Source organism: Pocillopora verrucosa, chromosome 1 (genome assembly GCF_036669915.1).
Source record: "Pocillopora verrucosa isolate sample1 chromosome 1, ASM3666991v2, whole genome shotgun sequence".
Taxonomy (NCBI): Eukaryota; Metazoa; Cnidaria; class Anthozoa; order Scleractinia; family Pocilloporidae; genus Pocillopora; species Pocillopora verrucosa.
Window position 1 is genome coordinate 29,799,462 of NC_089312.1, and position 20,355 is coordinate 29,819,816.

At 38.1% G+C, this 20,355-nt stretch overlaps 3 protein-coding genes across 5 annotated transcripts; 2 read left to right on the forward strand and 1 right to left on the reverse strand.

The window, feature by feature from the left end:
- Positions 1-151: 151 nt before the first annotated feature.
- On the forward strand, positions 152-3,527 carry LOC131786116 (small VCP/p97-interacting protein). Its single transcript, XM_059103110.2, has 4 exons — positions 152-304; positions 500-550; positions 1,226-1,336; positions 2,084-3,527. The coding sequence occupies exons 1-4, from the start codon at positions 248-250 to the stop codon at positions 2,096-2,098; spliced, it is 234 nt and encodes a 77-aa protein (XP_058959093.1). The 5' UTR covers positions 152-247; the 3' UTR covers positions 2,099-3,527.
- Positions 3,528-3,978: 451 nt separating this feature from the next.
- Positions 3,979-13,010, reverse strand: LOC131786134 (growth arrest-specific protein 2). Of its 2 annotated transcripts, XM_059103135.2 has the most exons (5): positions 12,900-13,010; positions 8,415-9,034; positions 6,681-6,773; positions 6,000-6,102; positions 3,979-5,652 (listed from the first exon to the last, which is right to left on the reverse strand). In XM_059103135.2, exons 2-5 carry the CDS (start codon positions 9,000-9,002, stop codon positions 5,579-5,581), a joined length of 858 nt encoding a protein of 285 aa, XP_058959118.1. In that variant the 5' UTR covers positions 9,003-9,034; positions 12,900-13,010; the 3' UTR covers positions 3,979-5,578. The 2 variants fall into 2 exon arrangements, with proteins under 2 accessions (XP_058959118.1, XP_058959117.1); XM_059103134.2 differs by lacking the exon at positions 12,900-13,010 and having other exon boundaries at positions 3,980-5,652; positions 8,415-9,312.
- LOC131786133 (pneumococcal serine-rich repeat protein) lies at positions 9,992-19,847 on the forward strand. 2 transcript variants are annotated; one of them, XM_059103131.2, is made up of 10 exons: positions 9,992-10,128; positions 11,479-11,534; positions 14,181-14,342; positions 14,936-14,992; positions 15,076-15,129; positions 15,393-16,496; positions 16,726-16,844; positions 17,147-17,205; positions 18,234-18,379; positions 18,707-19,847. In XM_059103131.2, exons 1-10 carry the CDS (start codon positions 10,124-10,126, stop codon positions 19,132-19,134), a joined length of 2,190 nt encoding a protein of 729 aa, XP_058959114.2. In that variant the 5' UTR covers positions 9,992-10,123; the 3' UTR covers positions 19,135-19,847. The 2 variants fall into 2 exon arrangements, with proteins under 2 accessions (XP_058959114.2, XP_058959115.2); XM_059103132.2 differs by lacking the exon at positions 14,181-14,342.
- Positions 19,848-20,355: the final 508 nt, after the last annotated feature.

The following is a 20,355-nucleotide window of genomic DNA, read 5'->3' on the forward strand; positions in this document are numbered from 1 at the left end:
ATTAAAAAATGATATTTCAAACATCACTGTTATGTTATAGCAGCCAAGCGGAGAGCGACTTAATGATGCTACCAACCCCTCCTACAGCGAGAGGTTTTAAAAGGACACCTTATGTATCTTACATGAATTTTGCACCTGCTCCACGAAGGAGGAGTCTGCGTTCACGCCAGTGTCTTCTCTTTCCTTCGTTATGGTTTTCTAATACAAGTAACTATCGAAATTTGACATGTAGAGACAATTTACAGTAATGGGAAATTGTTACGATTGTTTTAGCCCACAACCAGAGGTTGAAACCCCGGATCCGGTGAGTGAAAAACGCGTTATTCTGCAAAGATTTGTAGCTTGGCTTATTCTAAGTTTATCGTAATAACATTCACTATAATCATGTGGGCTTTTGAGCAGATAAACACAGGAAATAAATATTTTTCTTTGAGCGCCATTTTTTTGTATGTATTTTTGGGTCCGTGGAAGACATCATTGTTGCGTATTTGATATACAGGAAATTAGAAGACGACAGCAAGAGGAGGCTGCGTTGAAACGACAGCAACAAGTAAGGCTAAATAATTTTTCAAAGAATTCTGGCAGAAGTAATTCTCTTTGCACGGAATAAGCTTTAATCATGTCACTAAGCGTTAGGCTTTTCTAGCTGTTTGTGTTTGAAGGAATGGGAGGAGGGTTGATCAGAATTCTCTGGTTTGATACTCTCCAGCCTCCTGCACCTTTGACTCTTGCCTCCTGTCTTCTTTTCTCTCTGCCTCCTCCCTGTTGACCCCTCCTCTTGAAAAGCTGACTGAAAGAAACCATCATTTCCTTCCTCCCTCCCCTGAGAAAGGGCTTATTTCCAGGTCATTTATCATGTCATGTAAAGCACTTGCTTACTACTTACAGGTAATGATATCTCAGTTTTACTCAGTATACCTTTACCAAATTTGTCTGTATTTTTGATTGGCTTTTTCTTGTTTAATATGCGAAATTTGTCATGGTTTGGATCCTTAGTTCACATGTTGTAGAGTGGGTCAAATGTCTCCTCTAATAATATCCCTCCTCTATTAGGAAATTATTTGCCTTTAATGCCACATTTCTTTTTTGGTGGCACTTGTGATGGTGCACTTTTACTGTTCCTGGATTGTCTTTTAAATAAAAATTAGCCATTTGTTTCATGAAAGGGGATTCACTGGTACCTCTATACCAAAATAGGGCTTATAAATTTCTCATTCTTAATTAGGCTGATGGTCGCGGAGTTAAGGATCCAGAGAGACTCAAGAGACAACAGAAACGAAGAGAGGATGCTGAGAGGGAGGCTTTGAGGCATGGTCCTTCTGATGGGGGATTGAAGGTTAGCACATTTTGGCATGAACAAGTTTATCTTTTATATTTTTAATTACATATAAGATGGATGCCTTTTGTATCAAAAGTGATTTATTTATAATGTTTTACTCAGTGGGTTTGGCTTGTGTGGTCTTATTCAACAGGGTCAGTGTGTAGTTTCTTGGGTATAAGTCACTTGATGACCTAAGTACCTGTAGCTTAGCAGCCTTTGTGTACATGTATTCTGCAAAGTGGTATTATATGTGGGTGGAAATCTAGAGCAGCAGAGCTGAAATAGGGCTAGAGAAACCATTAACACCTGTTTTCACAACTCTGCCACTCAAAGCTTCAAACTACACACAAAACAACCAGATAACATGAAGGCTTCTTCTTTCCACTAAGGAGTATTTTAAACAGTGTTAAAATATTACAAGGAGTACAAAAACTGCTTACCCTAAACTTAAAAGGAAAAAATCAGTGGGATGTATTGACATACTTAATCATTGACAGTCTGCTGGGTCATTCGGCAATATCTCATTATTTTTAGTATTTACCTTTTGTTGGATGAATGTATTGTTGAGGAAGACAATTTAATCAGTTTGAGAAATCAATTTATGAAATAAGTACAGATGATGCCATGTGCTTAGCAAACTTTTGATTGAAAAGTAACTGTTATTTGCAACTTTTATGTTATGATTTAAGTAAAACATGACGGCACACTTTTGTATCTCATCCATTATTTCTAACTGTGATCATTTCAATCTTTTCTATGCAGTGGACTGTTGGATAACTTTAGGACCAGGACAATCCCTCAAGATACCCTTGCATGAGAAATTTCAATTCAAAGTCTTCTTTTGGAAATATATATCTAATGTAAGCTTTAAGCTTTTGGAAAAGTCAATTTGGTTTAAAAAATGTATATCTATGTATATCTAAATCTCTAGTAACAGTGTTACTACTGATCAGAAACAATTTTTACTTACAAGTAAATTTGATTTCTGGACTACTTCACTCAGGTGTTGTAGGAGGCTGAGTTACAAAATATTTAGAGTATAATTAGATATCCATATTTATCAGCCAGTGGGCAAACATGACATATGCCAGGCTTGAAGGTTCTAGCTCTAGGTTTCTTTGAAATTGGGTCTAAGTCCACTGATAATCTGGTGTTATCCCTTAAGTAGATAAAAATGTCAATTGGCCACCATAAAGAATTTCCAAGACTAATATTTCAAGCATGAGCCCTTTATTTTGTCAGAATGGCTAGAGTTCAACCCAGGTTAACCCACTGTCTCTGCCTGTTGGTGAGCTACTGAACTCATTTCCCACTATTTGGACAAAAGTATGGCACCTATTGTCAAATCTTTACCATCATACATTAAAGACAGCCAATGTGCACATGAAATTTTTTGCAATAATAAAAGTTATAGGTAGGTATATGTAGTCAAAGTAGAGAGCTGCCAGCCAGAAAAAATAACTTTCTGCTTTGTAAGTTACATAGCATGTTGTGTGTGGGTATTTTTAAAGCTGAGGCTGTAAAGAAATGTGTATAAGAAAACAACAGACTGCTTAAATCAAAGTTTTTTTTAGTCACTTTCATCCCTACTTGAATGAACACAACATTCCCTTTGGCTGAGACTGCCCATTTGCCAATAGACTGTCTTGATTACCTTGCAAGGTAGAAGTAAAAGGCACTTAAGCTGTAAAAAAAATGGTAATGTGAAAATTGTAGTTAAAATGGGTATAGATTGTTGCAAATTATTATGCAAAGAAAGGGTATTTAAATTAAATTTATTTCTCATTGTGATGCTAAGGACTTATTAACAACTGCAAGAAACTTAACAGTTTAAAATTCAAATCAGTGCATTCTTGCTTTGTAATGAGTTCTGGTTTCTTCTCTGTGAGTGATGGTTGAATTGCCTTAATTTCAATCCAAATCACAAATGAGAATTGAATTATTGAAGAAAAAATATTAATTTTTTAGAAAATTAGTTGGGTAAAGTATTTAAAATCCAGTATTTATCATGTGTGCCAAACAGTTGTATGCATTAGGTCTAACATTGTAGAAAAGCCATAAAATGTTTAAAAGTGATGTCACTTACTAGTTATCTCTGATCAGTTTTAAAAATATACATGGCCAGGAATAATTTTGCAGGCATGTTAGAATAACACTGTAAGCTAGTTTCACTTGACAAATAAAGAAGCCTCTAATGTGCTCTTTACTGTTGAATAGTTGGCATCAAGTGGCCAGAGGACAAAAGAAGTGTTGAGGGAAACACCAGTCTGGTCAAAGCAAAAACTAGAAATTCAGCTAGCTGAATTCTAATAGAGTACACTTTTGGAATAAGTCAGATTGAGTTATATTTAACACCATTTACCATAGTGGAGGTGGCTAGTGGTAGATTTTAAACAAGCTGGGAAGTGGCAAGGTAAATATCTACAGCTAGCTGCCAACACTGAAGTTGATATTCCTTTTAGTATCTACTAAAACAGGGAGCTGATACAGTACAAGATGATTTTAACTCATTTATTCCTGTTGCAAATCCTGTGTGTTGCCTGGATATTTGGAGTTTGAGTAGCCAATTAGAGTGTGCCTTTTACACTTTCTTCTGTTTTAGTATGTACTAACAAAATTTAATCATAGATTAAGAATTTATTGCTTAGCAGTGAAAAAGAATTCAGATCTACAAGTTACAGCTGTTTTAACTAGAATCCACTCAAAGTCAGTTGTCTGTCAGTTTCCTCTTGCTGAAATGTGTTTGGTTTTTTTTTTTGAGAAATGTGTTGATTTGCAAGTGACAGGATGAGGCTTGAAACAATGGTGTGTTGTGGTGGAAAACACGAGGACACTATTTTCTCAAGAAGAATGATAGGCTTGAATTTCCAGTCATGCTTTAGCTTATATTTGCTGAGAGAAGGATTATAAACCAGAGTCCAAAAACTGCTTAAACCAAGCATAAGACAAACTCTTTCAGTGAATATCAAGAGTAAGACAAACTCTCGCAAGTAAAATAATTATGCACTTCCAAAATGAGGCAAATTTTATTAAACCTTTCTGAAACGTTGCAACTAATTTACAATAAAAAAACATCTTCACACCAATAAACTCCATAATGTAGCAAATTTTGTGAGTTTTTATTTTTGAAGATTTTGAAGTTTTCTTCAACTAAAAAAACAAATGTCTGCCAAAAATTTTCACTAGGCATAGCTCAACAAAGATTTTCATGCTAAAACCAAAAGAGAAAACTCCTCTGGAGTAAGGAAAGGCAGAGGGAAGCATGTTGAATTTTATTTCATTGTTTTATCAGTCCTTTAAGGCATCTAGATTCCAAGATTTCACAGAGTTTAAAGAAGTTTTGATTAGTAATAAAAACAATAAGTATTAAATACATCTCTAACTTTCTGGGTAGGCTGCTGCAACCCAACATGTTCTAGAAGTTGAAAATATTACATTTCTGTCACAGTGACTATTTAAGTTCTGTTTGAAAAAAAAAAGCAGTGCAAATAATATCTATCCCTGTTGAATTTTTGTTCAATTCCACCTTGGATTGTCAATATTTTGTTCCCTAAAGCACAAAAAATTGCTGATCTGCCAAATCTAATCCCATAAAATTTTCATGCTCCACATTTTCTTGAAATTGCAACTTACAATTCTTGAGTTGCATTAATTTAAATATCAGCCATAGCATAACTGGCTCACAATGTTTAATCTTAACTTATCACCAATGATACCAGTATGTCATTCCTGATTCTCAATTGTGTATTCAAATTTGCTAATGAAACCCCAAAAGCAATTGTCTTCATTTAGAAAAAACACCTTTTAAGCTTTTGGAAAAGTCAATTTGTTTTAAAAAATTATTCTTCTCTTGGTTAACCTGCCAAGCTATCAACATCTTTTCTTGCAACTAAATACAAAGTTTTGTGAGATATAGTTTACCCATATCCCATGAAACATAGCATACATACATGTTAGTACCTTATTCCTGCTTAAATTTTGTTTAACCGTGCACATGCACAAAAAATTGCCCAATTCACAGCCTTGGCACAGCTTGCACATTTTATAACTCTACATAAAGAAAAAGTTTGTGCCGCATTGACCTTGAAGAGGTTCATGCCATACTTAGGTCACTGGCAAATACCAAATTTAAAAGGCATCCAATGTATGCAGCACACACATAATACTATAAAAATTAAAATTCATATTTTAAAATTATTAAAAAATATTAGAAGTTTCTTTAATTGAAGGATCTAACTGGGTCCAAATACAAAGCTTTTATGTTGAAGCAGAGCATGGCATTCCAGGTATTTGACTGTGATGATGGTGGTGAGAACAGGCCTGAGGTGTTGCTAGGAAGACAAAATGATATGGCAATTTAGTGAAATTTCTTCTCCATTATGCCATGTTGGACACATTTTCTGTTTATTGCCGAATGTTTTGAGCAGTCATCAGCTGAAATGTATTACGAACTATGACTCTAAAGGGTGTCTTAGTGGTCTGAATCATTTGACAGTCTCAGATCTATGCCCCTTATTTATGCCCTTATCTGAAAATTCAAAGATGAGAAAGTCACAATAATTTGTAAGCCTTACATGAATCAATTACCAGCCAGGAATACACTAGTCACCACAAAATCAGTCAGAGAGAGAATATATACCCAAAGTACTGATCTTGTACTGTAATGAAAGTAACTTACATGTCAAAATTCTTCCTATCTTATTGGGATCATGGCGACTGATAAAGTGTTCCAATGTGTCCCATCCACCTCCAACTCTCACCATAACATGGTTCCTTAAAATCTTAAGTCACAAGAAAACAAGGTTACATTAAAAATTCATTCAAACAGTGTGCAGATCTAAGATTTTGATCATATTATCTTTTGCAATAAAAGTCTGTTTACCAATTGCAATCATCAATTGGCAACTACATGTATAAATATTGTTTCAGACTCAGTCTTTCCCTACAGTGATAAAGCACTGATTGCATTGATGCTCATGCATGACTGTGTCTGCCCAGTTTCACTCCTAGTATTCACAAACAATCTAGACTCTCTTCAAAGGCTTTCTTCAGATAATTTTCTTCAATTCTTTTTAGAACATCCAGGCAGCAAATGGTAGACAAAAACAATAATACTGAATATTCTTTTCAAGCTTTCAGATCTGAGGTCAGATTTTACAGTAAACCCTATGGTTAACCTAGTTTTGAAAAACTTGGCCCAGATTATTTCTGGCATGAAAACCTCCAGCAGTACCAGCTTCTTTGGGCTAACACACAAGCACATTTGAGTTGACCTTAGCTTCACATATTACATGCAAAAATGAATAGTTTACACTACCAGTCACTGTGTATAGAACCAAATTACACAGCATGTCATTACCCTGACAAAGATGTTGATTTTTCCATCCACCACATATCTCCCTTCTTTAATTTTTTCAATTCTCACATTATACTTCGCAGCTAGTCTTGCAACCTGTCAAAGGAACACTTTACATGTAATCTGGCACATGCATGCAATCATAATACTCAGCCATTCAAAGAATGTACAAAACAATAACAACCAAATGGCTAGATAATTAGAGAAGAGAGGGAGATTATAGTATTTCATGATGTTTTGAAAAGGAAATGAACTAATATAAGTTTGAGTGATTAACAAGATTGAATAAGTGGAAGATTGAGTTAGGAAGAATTCTTCTAGATACAAATATTTTTCCACTTACATCAAGTGCTACTTACATTACAACATAAAATCACATCAATATTAACTGTCAAAATTTAAATTCAAGGATAAAAGGATTACAAAGTAGCCAAGTGTCTCCAATACATATACCATAGTTGTCAAAGCAAACTAATGTGGAGTTGGCAGTTAGTTGCACATTTGAGAAATAGCCATTTTTACCAAAGCATACACCCCATAGAGTAAAATGAATATGAACCTTCATTACACCTGCATTTCATGAAAGTCAGAATGCAATTCTTTAATCATTTATCTCCACATAGTAAAAATTCACAGAAGCAAGTCTAACCCAATATTTTCTAGGGTTACTATATCCTAAAAGAAATACTCTTTATCATTAAATTTCCTTCTCTACTCCTTAAAATACAATTTCAAGTCAAAAGTTATGGAAACAGCAGCAGAGCCTTAAATAACCATTTAAACTGCAATTGAAAATCATGTCAAGTTTGGTTGAATTTCATTGGGCATACATTACAGAGGCTTGAAAGCCAACATTACTTGAGAAAAAACAGGAGTTGTGTTTATATTCCAATATATTTCAGGGCCTGTAGTTGATTTAATAATGAGTCACAACCCTGGCTGGGATCTATATTTTTACAAAAACTGTGCTGCTGTGTTAGTAATATTTGATGCCTTGCCAAGTAGCATCAGTGGGAAAACAAGATATATGGTATAGTAAAATGTGGTCACCAAAACACATAGCTACCACAGAAAATTGCATATAATGAAAGTTTTTTTTCTCTCTTCTTTTGCCATAAAGAAATGAAGTTTAAGTTGATAACTGTTCAGTTTCATAAAACTGAAAGCTTTCATGTACTGATCCCTAGATCATACGTGAAGCAACAACTGTATTTGCTCAACAAAAGTTGACTCACTGATATTCTTTTCAGTGCGAATGATCTATTAAATTTAATAACTGTGTAGACAGCATTAGTCCTTGCAGAATACCATTCTTTTATCAGCAATAAATGATCTAATGTGATAAATGCACGCTCAATAACCTTCGTCGGTTTTTGTCGCGTAAGTAACTGAAATTGTTTATAAGCAGGCATTGAAACAGCCGGAAGAACCATTAATACAATTTTACGTAATTCGCGTGGGCATGTATATATAAATTCCCTCATATGAGTGACAATAATATTCATCTCAATGACAATTCCTCGCTTTATCATTGAAATGAACAACACAAAGTTGTAAACAGTAGGCCGTCGGCCGAGAAACGGCGAGTGGTCTTTCATAATTAATTGATGTAAACAATAATAAGTCGTGAACTTTAAAAACTTGCAGGTGCAATTACCTTGATATAGCAATGTCAGGAATGAAGCTATACACCCATCGATTGAGTGATATTTTCAAAGTAAAATATCGACTGCTTACCTCAGCGTCAATGCTTGCTGCTTTGGACACTTTCTTTTCCTTTCTGATTGGTTTTAATTCCGGCTTCTTCTCGTCCTCCGCGGCAATCTCATCGTCAATTTCTTTTTCTAGCTTGACAAGTTTTGGAGGTTCTATTCCATAGTTTGCACCCACTCTGGCAATTTCTAGTAGACACAATATCACTTCTCTTGGTTGCTTTTGAAGAACCAGCCCATCCGATTCAAAGAGAACTGAATCTTCAATCTCGATCTGTCGACACCACTGCAAGAAATGCGCTGCATTGTCCCGAGCAAAAAATGTGCCCGCTTTAGCGTTTTGGTGAAACTTGTTAGAGAACGGGGCAAGTGATTTCATTGATTTTCCAGCTTTTATGCAGTCTTGAGCAGCTGACTGTACGATCTGAGCAAGTTTACAAACCAGGACACCGTTATCTAAACAATCTAATAAATTTTCGGCGGTAATTTTTTCTTGCAGAACTCTCGATAGCCATTCCGCTAGGTCTTCCTTCAAAGGCAGCAGATCCTGTTCTGAACGCTCGGCAATCTTCGAAGTCAAATCCATGTCAGCTCTTCCTCCTTCCTCTTCCATAGTTGTTCTCAGTAATAAAGTGAGCAAATATCCTTGTTATCAAGAAAGTGAACGATATTAATCACAATCTAGGCCAACATTACGGACATGCACGACTAAATTAGTCCGTGATGTAAACATCCGATAGCTGATCTGTGAAGTGTTTAACTAGCGCTGGCACTTAATATCTCCCTAATGACCTCTAAAAACTGAAATTAACATTCTTTGGCAAGTGCTAATGTTTCTATTTCCAGAAAAACGTCCTTGCATAATGCTGAATCAGAAAATGTAAATTTCCAAAGAGGGAAAAAAATTTTAGTTTCGTCCAGGTTTCGCCTTTGTTGTCACGCTAGGCTGACGCGTGCGGTTTTGGCGGGAAATCGCGGGCTCTTTAAGGAAATTGACCAATCAGGTATCAAAGCTTGGTCCTTCAGAGAGAATAGGAAAAGGGCATTCACTAAGACACTTGAAACCGAATTACTGCTGATATATAACCCAAATTTCTACCTATCCAGACAAAAAAATGTTTATTTTAAATCTAGATTAAAATCAAAACTTACGAGGTTTTGCATTTTTTAGAGGATCTTACAATTGCAATTTCTCCCACCTCTTTAATTGTAAATTAAAATTCTCAAATTGTTAATTATGATCACCACATTTTAACATCTCACTTTCGAGTGATTACGTACCTAAAGACATAAAACTTGGGCTGTGCGCAAATCATTACTTTTGGCTTTACTGAAATATTTCACCAACTTATCCTGATTCAACCACTCACTAGGCGCAAAGTAGTTCCCACAGACATCCTAAAATGTCTTTGAGTGTACCCGGCCCTCTTTTAGCGCAAAGTAAAGTGCAGCTCTTCCCCAGGAACTAAACTTTCTTGGCATAACAAAGCTTTTTTAATGAGAGAATCAGAATTTTTTGTTTTCCTTGCCACAAGCAAATGCTATTGTTTTGAATGCTTTGACCATTACTTTGTATGAAAAATACACCCACGCAATCGATACCCCTCATGCGACGGACTCGGTTTATGTTTCTCCCGCAAGATTCGTCATTTTACATGAGAAACTTTATTCAGAGGTGTGCTTAGCTTTTCCTTGACCTGGGTAATGTGAAATCTGATCATCAAAGACTGGAGTATGAAGTAAGTAACTTTGACTTGTTGCCCAGATGACCGATTATTAGGCGAGCCGTTGAGCGCGTAAAAATTCAATGACCAGGTTACATTCAATAACACAGACAAAGAATATTATGATGGAACAATAGAGAAAAACTGGGCCGTGAGGGGTTATCAAAATATTTCTCTCTGCTAACCTGTTACCAGCAATGTATTCGATTTCTATTTGAACCAATTTTTAAGTCCAGACGTAGCACATTTTCCTATTAATTTTATTCAAAGTCAAATCGACAGACCAGTAGAGATTGTTTATCAGTAAAAAATTGGATGTCTTCTATGAGATTTTTCTGAGATTTGATCTGAGTATTTCAACGAAAAAATTGTTTATTATGCCAGCTTGTGCTGGTGTTTTGCTGGTTTTTTTTTTTTTTTTTTTTTTTTTGCTTTTTCTGATCGAGCTGGTCGAAATTGTAATATTTTTTCTTTTCTAGTAAAGCCCAAAATTGGAGTTGTCTCCGAGACTTTTATGTATTGAAAAATATTTTTTAAGTATCGAGGACAGTTCTTTTTTATCAAAACTGCTGTTTGCCCTAACGATATGATGGAATGATGTTAGACCAATTCTTAGCTTGGTAAATGAGTTTGCCCAGAGCAGAATATCAAATGGTGCTTTGGCCCGTTTATTGTGGTATCTATAACCTTCAAATGATCTTTTTAATTATTTGACTATATTCTTCTACTAATGGAGGGATTCATCTTCTCTAATGTCGTCAGAGCCTGCAAAGGTCTCACTAAATCGTAACATTGTTTAGTTTGCGTATGATACTAAAATACATAAAATAAAAAATTGTACCCTGTAACTGGAAATTCTATAATCTGACTAATCTAATTACAAGACGGCATAGCTCACAATGAAGCTGACAGATGAAAGGGACACTTAATATCAATTAATCTTCATTCCTTTTGGCAATTCCACTCATTTTCTCAGTCCAAGTAACGGATTCATCTGGTCGTCACTTATTTAAATTCCTCCAAGTCTGTTTTGGCTAAGCAGCTTTTAGAAATGTGCTGAAATGTCTGGCTTAGGCGACGGAAAGGATTTTTCTCATAGGTTGTGTTTATTAGCGTCGGACTCACCAGGTTTTTTACCATTATGAATAATCGCCTTTTTCGTGACAAGGAAGGGGAAGGTAAGCATTCAACTCTTCAACCCCCTCCCCCCTCCCCCCTCCCACACAAGTAACTGCTGGTTGCGCCTTCGCAGTTGTTGTCACAACTACAATTTATTTTCACGAGATTCTATTTGAACATCAAATTGATAAGTTAGCTTTTTGGTTTGTTTACATTTTGAGGCTTATCTTTTCTTTCTTGCCGTAGGTTGGCTGTTCTCACATATTTATTCATTTTCACAAGGATTTCCTGGGGAAAGGACGGTAGGTGTTACACTACATCGACGCAAGTTTGAGCAAATTACAACGGTCCTCTGTGACTCTTTAAGGTCTAGGCATGAAGCATCCATATACCTTAATAACATCTGATTTAATTGCGTGAATAAACAAAATTCGTTTTTGCTTTTCGTTTTTCTTTTTTCACGCTCAAGAAAAGAAAATTGCAACTTTTAAATTTCTTAATTTGTTCTTGTATCACGATAAATGACATCTAACTTTCACTTTCGTTTCAATTTTTTTCGCTCACTGGAAAACATGCAGACCTCGAGTTTATGGATCAGTATAAGAATACTTTTGATTCGCACTGTAGTCAGTCACTTGATAAGCTGGAAACCACTCCGCTTCGCGTCGTGGTTTCCTACGCTTATCTCGTGTTCTCCCAACCTCCCGCGTGCTTACATCAGGCTACGTAAACACGGAAACCATTTTACATTTCTTCAATAAATCAAAAAAAATAAAAACTTTGCAAGTCAGGTTTGCGTAAAAGCGTGAATTCTAGGAATTTTCGGAGCATAAATCTCTTCTGGTGCTAGATATTCCATTTACTGGTCCTTCCCGGCCCGCCGCGTGAATAAGAGCCCGCTTATTCGCAGGGTACAGCATCGGTGTAAGCCGCTGCACTTCAGGTGCGCAGAAATTTGTTACTGTTAGGCCCTCATTTTTAAAAAGTCAATTGTCTGTGTTACCTAATTGACTGACTGCCCGAACGATTAAAAGACCTGACGACCCAATGAAACAATAACCGAATAATAGTCGAAAGACCGATCGATGCGTGATCGACTTACGACCGACGGCTCGATCAGTTATCGGTCACAAGCCGTGTTAAGAGATTCGACGGATACGTGACACTCTATCTTGATAAGGACTAGTTCATGGCAAATAATGTTTAAGTTTCAAGATTTCTATGGTATCTGAGCTATAAAAAGGTTAATAGGCAGATCACCACTTACTGAGTTGTCGAAAGGGACGGTTATATTTGCAAATTAGCATTAAAAAATCAAAAGAGAATCGAGAGAATGACCCGTTGCTGGTTTCACTACCCGCTTCATTGGTATTTCTTCGAAATTAAAAGCAAATAGACAGACCGCACGGTCCTAGTCTCCAAACAATAATATAGTAAAGGGCACGTTACTGTATGGTAAAGTCTTGTATGAATTGGGATTTTTTTTTCTTTTTTTATCAGTCATATTAATTTCCTTAGGCCTGACATATCGAATCACACCAGCAAGCCGATAGTTTGCAGCTTTCTTGAAAAAAAAAATAAATAAATAAATAAAAGTCGGATGACCATCCGCAAATTAACGGCAAGCACTAGCTTGCATCTTGAAAAATTAAAAGTGCGCTACCCACCTTTATACTTTGTTAGCCGGAAGTTACAAAGTTTCCAGACAGGCGAACTAAATATCCAGATTTAAAAGCTGATAATACTTTCTTCAAACAAGGCTAAACACTATGAGGCTGACTTTATTTATTCTAGTTTCCGGCGATTTAGCGCACCGTTGATCATATGGTAGTTAAAGTTTGCCACATGATCGCTTGCTCTTGTATCATGGGACTCTAAGAGATTCGGTAGAACCCCGCTAACTCGAACTCCTAGGGGAAACGAAAAATGGTTCTAGTGTTGGGATTGGTGTTCGACTTCCAATTATCCAGTTAATGATTAGTAAGGAATCATGTCTTTACCATTCTTGCACTATCAAAAGTCAATTTTGCACATTTTGTTCGTTTCATAATTAAGAACTTTTTTATAAGAACATTGAGTTAGTTAAGTTTAGTTAAATGTATTAGTTTTCATAAATGTTATCACGTCTGTATCAATCGGGATTTAAGCTAGCAGACTGAAGGTTGGGACGTACTAATCAGCTATGTTCTGACAGTGTGACGTTTAGCGACCGACGTTTTTCTTTAAGCTCGAGTTATCTGGGTAAATTTGAGCTAGGGGAAAGAATAATTAATTCGAGTTAAGCGGGGAGGTCGAGTTTGCCGATAGTAAATGACTGGAAAATGGGGTCAAATCCGTGGGAAATCGGATCTTATTCGAGTTAGCAAGGGGTTCGAGTTAACCGGCGGGGAGAGGATCAAAGGAGCTACACGGGAAAACTTGAATTCATCTCTAACAACTTGAGTCATATCACGGGGGTACAGAAAGTGATCATTCCATCCTTTGTGCTGTCATCGCAAAAAAAAAAAATGCTACTACTTCAACTGTCACAATTCTCGTAGCACTTTCACCATTTGTGTCGCAACGGGCCGAGTTAACTTGATGAGGACAGGGCCAGTTTGACAAAGTTTTAGGATTATAAAGAAGCCAATCCGCTCAATTTGATTCGTGTTTGATTTAGATTTACTGACTGTATGTTCGGCGAAATTGTCATAAGAACACCTTTGCTTTCATACAAAAGAAATTGTATGGACACAATGTAAGAACAGTGGTGTATCAAATGTTTAGACCAGAAATAAGTCTAGCAAATGTAGAGCTTTTGCAAAGACTGCGATTGGAAAAGTGTGCTATCTATGAAACGACATATTCAGCCACACTTAGGGACAATCATGAAAGCACAAGATGTCCGGCTACGTATACTTCAGTCAAGAGGTTAATTGAGCGATTATTTAACTTTGCCTTCCGTTCAGAGAGAAAAGCTACCAAACACTTCTTTCTCCAAAGACTGGAGGACGCAATAAAACTCCATCGTGATGACAAAGGACAAGCTGTTATAAATCCCGCCTCGCTAGCTCTGTTTGCCACAAGTTCTAGAGATGGAAACAAAATTCGTAACATAAGAGAGGCGAATGGTAAGCATCGTTTCGCGTTGAGACTGATATCATGGTAACGGTGTTTCGCGTTCAATGACAAAAAAAAAAAAAAAAAAATTTGTCGATAATTTTTTTACCGAAGAACTAGTATCCTTAACCGCTCATCAGTCGCCTAAACGAAAATATTGTGATATATTTTGTTATTTACTCGCTTTATGAAGAACTGCTAGTGGTCTTATAATTTCGGGAAGGGAAGGGGGGAGGGAAGTTTTGTGGATAGCTGCGTCTTAAACATTTTCAGAGGCTCTGTCGTTCCACCCTCTCCTCCTTGTTCTATACAATTGCTTCTCCCTACTGAGCATTAGGTTTGCTCTCTTTGTTCTGAAAGCCTTGGAGCAAGTTAAGAAAACAAGGCTTTGAATCAGAAGTCAAGACCAATCGTTAGTCTGAACGTAAGGGATGTTAGAGGCTGACATTAATCTGACCTCAAACACACCGATTGATATAACTGAAGATTTTCTTTCGCCGTATCCTTAGGTATAATGAGCATTTAACATTTCATAACTTAACCAGCGTCTTAGTAATGTGGGAGGAAGTACGTAATATATCCTTTTAAATCTTTTTGCGCACAGATCCATGTCTGCGGAAACGTAGCTATTTAAAAGGAGGAACAAAACGAAACCTCACAGGTGAGAGCCGATGTAACTGAAAACTTGTCAACTTACTTTGGTGTCCAGAATTGATGGAACTTTTTTCTAAACCAATCACACAGCTCTAGAAGATTCGTATGGTCTGGGGGACCAGTCTATTCAGTTCACAGTTCCAAGTAAGTCAATATCCAGTGCTAATTTTCAATGACAAATCTTCCCAGACATTTCTGTAAGAATATAGGGCCAGTTACGACACTTTTCAACTGAGAGCTTCATTGGTATCCCGATATTACAATATCAAGGCAATAAAACAACAATCAGATTGCATCTTAGAAGACAGTCAACTTTGCTGACTGTAATTTAAAATATTATCATTATTTCGACGACTATATCACTATTTTTTTATTTTAACATGTATTCCCATAACACTTAATTTCAGCCACATCTCCCCTTAACGATGTCATCTGTCCGGGCGTGGCTGGGCTCCCCTTAAAAATTATACTTGGTGTAAAACCAGTGGCAAATTCAAAGCCAACCTCAGCGGCAACGACCAAAATTACGGCAGCTACAGTGAAACTGACTCCTTCCGCTGTCAAAACTGCAGTGACAGCAGCTAAGGCAGTAGCTGCTAAGGCTGTGGCTAACTCTAAGGCTGTTCAAGCTGCCAAAAAAGCAGTTGCTGCAGCAAAAGTAGCGGCGGCTAATGCTGCTGCAAAAGCGAAAGCAGCTGCGAATGCGAAGAAGGTGGCAGCTGCCAAGGCAACGGCAGCAGCGGCGGCAGCTTCCAAAGCTAAAGCTGCCGCAGCTTCTAAGGCACAAGCTGCCATCAAAGCAGTGGCAGTAGCTAAGGCTGCAGCAGCTGCAAAAAGTGCAGCTGCTGCTAAAGCTCTAGCAACAGCAAAAGGAGCATCAGCAGCCATAGCATCAGCAGCGGCAAAGAAAGCAAACGCTGCTAAGGTAGCAGCATCAACTGCAGCTGCCGCCGCTAAGGCTCACGCTCAAAAACAACAGCAAGCAGCGCAGGTAGCCAAAACAACAGCTGCGGCAAAAATGGCTGCTAATGCCAAGGCGCAGGCAGAAGCCAAGGCGGCAGCAGCTGTTGCCAATGCAGCAAAAGCCAAAGCGGCTAATGCAGCAAAGGCTGCAGCGAAAGCTAATGCAGCAGCGAAAGCAAAAGCTGTATCAGCCGCCAAGGCAGCAGCCGCAGCAAACAAAGCAGCAGCAGCTAAAAATAAAGCAGCAGCCACAGCAGTGGTAGCCAACGCTAAGGCGTCTGCAGCAAAGAACGCAGCATCAGTCGCCAAGGCAGCAGCCCAGGCTAAAGCGGCTCAAGCAGCTAAGGCAGCTGTTGCAGCCAAATCCGCCGGTAAGCCAACAGTGGCTCCGACATCTTTGGCGACCCCATCTGTGACGTCGTCTGCAACTGGAGTGAAAGCGGCAACAAAGCCGACCTTGTCTACAAAGCCTGGAGCCGGTGGCACCACACCTACAACAGCCGCTACCGCCAAACCAGGGTCGTTAACGTCGGTTGGAAATAAACCAGGTACGTACGTACCATGTAGTGAGGTTAGAACAGCGGTCTCTCGAAACAAATTCAGTCATAGGGCCATGCGTGCTATAAGGATAATAATAATCCACCACGGAAACGTTTAGGTCTCTAAGTAAAAAGCCGAACGTGGAAGAAAGGAAATAAAACATTTTGGGGAGAGCAATGGAACTTCGGGAGCATACCATGACACATGAAGATAACTCTTCTCTCTTTCTGTGGAAAGGTTCTCGTCAGAAATCGTTCAATGCAGTAGTGAGATTACCTAGTGCTGCACACAAGCCTGTACTCAACAATAAAAAATCAGCACAGTTCAAGACACTGTCAAAGAACCTCTGTAACAAGGTAACATATCAATAATAACCAAAACTGCTTATTTCTAGCACGCTGATCTCTCTCGTCGCTGACCAATCAAATGTCCCCTAATGGCTTTAGAAAGTATCAGTATGGAATAAGAGCTTGTAATTTCCTATCAGCTTATCGTCCAGCCCTGTTGCATTGCAAAAAAAGTAAATTATGCCTCATTTGTAATTTCAAAAGTTGCACAAGCGTACCTCACACTGTTTCAAAACATTCGTTTCTTCTTCCCGTTCCTGAATCAACTAACTGAACTTAAAACATGCTGGTTCGAATGCTTTCTTCCCCAGTTAAAGTCAGCTATTCAGGGAGGTAAAGCTGTTAAAGAATGCAATGTTCAAAGTTTTCGGTAGGTACTACTATAAGTGGAAAACAAGGGCCAACATTTAATATTAAAGATTTGGATAGGTATATAGGCTTACAGCATAGATGAATTGTGTATACAGCTGTTTGGAGAAAGGTTGTCGGATAAAAGGATGAAAGTGCAGGCTAAAATCTTGAAAAAGTAATCTGGATATCCGGTAATCAATAAATTTTAATAAGTCAAATAAATAAATAGATTCATCAAACCTGCCATGCCCCGTCCTTACAATGACATTTTCTCACATTCCTTGAATTCGTGAGGTCAAGGAACCGTAACCTGAAAACTAATCACAATACCTTTTGGGGTTTCTACGTGCACTTATACGTTTTTTTCTGAAAGCCTTTCTCGAAACAACTGCATTCATCCTTAAAGGCTACTGAAATTTTACGGCCACCTGCAATTACGGATCTGGTTGGAATCATAAACTAGACAAGATAATTCTACGAAAATCGAAAAATTCCTTTTCTACACGTCAGTACTAAAAAGAGAATTTAACTTCTGATTTTTCATGGGCGGTGAGACGCCTGTTGACCCTGAAAAGTTATATACAATGGTTGTAAGTAGAACATGACCCAGTAACGTATAAGTCGGGCGTCGACATATTTTGAAATGCATAAGATGTAAGCAGTAACCTCCGTGCGATTTCCTGATTGATTCAAATGACCGTAATTTAAAACGCTTTTCGATTGAGCATAGTAAAAGAAAGTCCAAGGTGATCACAACGACCAATGAGGAGACAAGAAAATACCTCTAAGAACCGATGATAACTCAAAGTAAAACAGATCAAACTGCCTAAAGCGCGGGAAAACGCGTGCGATCAAGTCGTGATAGGTTTTAGTTTTGCATCTGATTGGTTAAGAGAGTGGCGCCAGTTCTCTGAACCAATTACAGAGCGAAAGAGAGCAAATCAAAGCAGTCCTAGATTAATTTCGATACTCGGGATATGCTCTAATATGCGTTGATAATACGAATCTAATCGTATTTGATTACCTCTTGTTTTTGTTCTCTGGCAGTCCCGGCAGTCTCTTGGTAGATTTCTACTTGAGGTTCTTAAACACCATACCTAACCCCGTGCAGCTGTTACTAAACTTACTGAAAACTGGATTTATGGGAGGAATTCCAGTTGATAAATTACCACTGAGGCTATACAATGGGACAGGTGAGTAATTTGCCACAAGTTATGGCAGTTTCTGAATAATAGTACAGGAGCCCGTGAGTCGGTAGAAAGTCACGCATTTGATAAATTAACCACCTACAATAAAGATTAACGGAAAAAGGCAACTGCAGAAAGAAGACGTGCATGTAAAACCACCCTGTTGTGGCAAGCAGCTTGTTTTGGGCACCAAAATCACAACAAAGACTCAATAGTTATATAGTCCCTTTTATACTGGAGTTGGAACTATTCTCGTCAAGGGATGAACCACATGAAGGTACCGAAGCTTAACGTGGGTAAAAATAACTTTGCGTTTCTGTCTTTCTCCCGCAGGAGTTAAGTTTCCACCTGGTTTCTCAGGCTGCAAACCCGCGGGGTGCCCAGTTCCTTGCACACCGCCTACATGCAGCATTGCTTGCTCGACTGGGATTCCGTGTAGTCCTCCTGCGATTATTCAACCGGTCGCTCCAACTCCTCAGGTCATTGTGGGTCCCACAATTCCAGCAATACCTGTTTCTTATCCCGCTCCTCCTGTCTACGCTCCAGCACCGGCACCTTATCCGCCTCCTCCGCCCATGCCCTCGCAGCCGGCCTGCCCGGTGCAATGCTTACGGCATGCGCCACAGTTCTGCCCATCCTACTGTGGGCAGAGCTGCTGTAAGTCAAGTTTTCCTTCATATACGGGAAAGAAAACTGAAGTGGAGAGACCAAAAAGCATCAAGTTGTTTCCAAAGGAAAGGCGTGCTAGTCAGAAGACGTAAAAATCGACACCCGCACACATTTGATGGGGAATAATCGTATTCCAAGAATATGAACAATCATCCATCCCTCACTTCTCTTTTGGGAAAGCAGACTGAGAGGAGGCAAATCATATTTACTATGTAATCAGGAATTTATACATTAAGAGTTGGAATGCGAAAGATTATCAGTATGGAGGCTGATAATAGTTTTATTTGTATACTTCCCGCTCAGACATGGTCCCCCTCTAGGGACGAGACCACCACACAACTGCCACTCGGGTGACTGGGCTAGACATGGACCTTCGGTAGTAGAATTCACAGAAATCTAGTCAGATCATTTGATTGTGAACAGGATTGTAGATATACAAGGACGAAGACTTGTCAGCCGGGTGGAAGGTTTACTAATGCATATTTAATCAATAAATGCCGTTAGGCGTAAAATTTAATGAATTTAACCGCTAGTCGTAAAAAAAGTTAACCATAAAAATTTTTCCCATCTACGACACGTCATCCAAGAAATAAACGACCGTTCATAAATGTGTTTTAAGACATTGAAAATCAATTGTTAACTTTTAAAATAATTGATATTATTATTTCACATTTATGTTAATGATACCGGAAAGTTATTAACCATTAGCCGTAAAATGGCCAAGATTTTATCTGTTGGTCGTAAAAGCCATTACCCCATTGAAACCCTCTTAAAATGTAACCAAATTAAAGTGTAGTTCATGAAATTTTTATCTTTATTTCCTGGCAACAATAGTGGTTTAACATACTGATGATTTATATGTTTTCCGGTTTTCTAAACCTGAATAAGCAACAGAAAACAGACAATGAACATAACATCGATGTTTTCTGGCCCGTGCATGCGCTCTTTAACCTTGATTGAGGACCCTGGTTCCGGTCGTCGTTCCGGTCATTTCAAAACATTACGAAGAATTACAATCATTTGTAAGATGCATGTGAAACTGCGCTGATATCGTAAACTTTGAACTCACACATGTTCTAGCACTACAATCTCTTTTTTCTGTTGAACTATTGCCATTCTGAAACGATCACAACCAGAATGTATTCCCGGCTTTGAATAAAGTAAAGATTTAGGAACAATGGAACTACCCTCGACACGTTTTCGACGTGGCGTCATGTGAAAACACCTGCCATGACGATTTTGATTTTGGTGCCAATTGTTTAACGCGTAAAGGGAAATTGAACGAGTAGGCAAGTATCACCACATTGTTTGGA

Excerpts from the sequence above, each read along its gene's own strand:
- LOC131786134 (XM_059103135.2), bottom strand. The coding sequence starts at position 9,002 with ATGGAAGAGGAAGGAGGAAGAGCTGACATGGATTTGACTTCGAAGATT. Across the intron at positions 6,774-8,414 it reads CAGCAAGCATTGACGCTGAG|GTTGCAAGACTAGCTGCGAA; the intron begins GTAAGCAGTCGA and ends TTCCTTTGACAG. Across the intron at positions 5,653-5,999 it reads GATAGGAAGAATTTTGACAT|CAACACCTCAGGCCTGTTCT; the intron begins GTAAGTTACTTT and ends TTGTCTTCCTAG.
- LOC131786116 (XM_059103110.2), top strand. The coding sequence starts at position 248 with ATGGGAAATTGTTACGATTGTTTTAGCCCACAACCAGAGGTTGAAACC. Across the intron at positions 305-499 it reads AGGTTGAAACCCCGGATCCG|GAAATTAGAAGACGACAGCA; the intron begins GTGAGTGAAAAA and ends TTTGATATACAG. Across the intron at positions 551-1,225 it reads CGTTGAAACGACAGCAACAA|GCTGATGGTCGCGGAGTTAA; the intron begins GTAAGGCTAAAT and ends ATTCTTAATTAG.
- LOC131786133 (XM_059103131.2), top strand. Across the intron at positions 11,535-14,180 it reads GATTTCCTGGGGAAAGGACG|AGAGAAAAGCTACCAAACAC; the intron begins GTAGGTGTTACA and ends CCTTCCGTTCAG. Across the intron at positions 14,343-14,935 it reads TAACATAAGAGAGGCGAATG|ATCCATGTCTGCGGAAACGT; the intron begins GTAAGCATCGTT and ends TTTTGCGCACAG.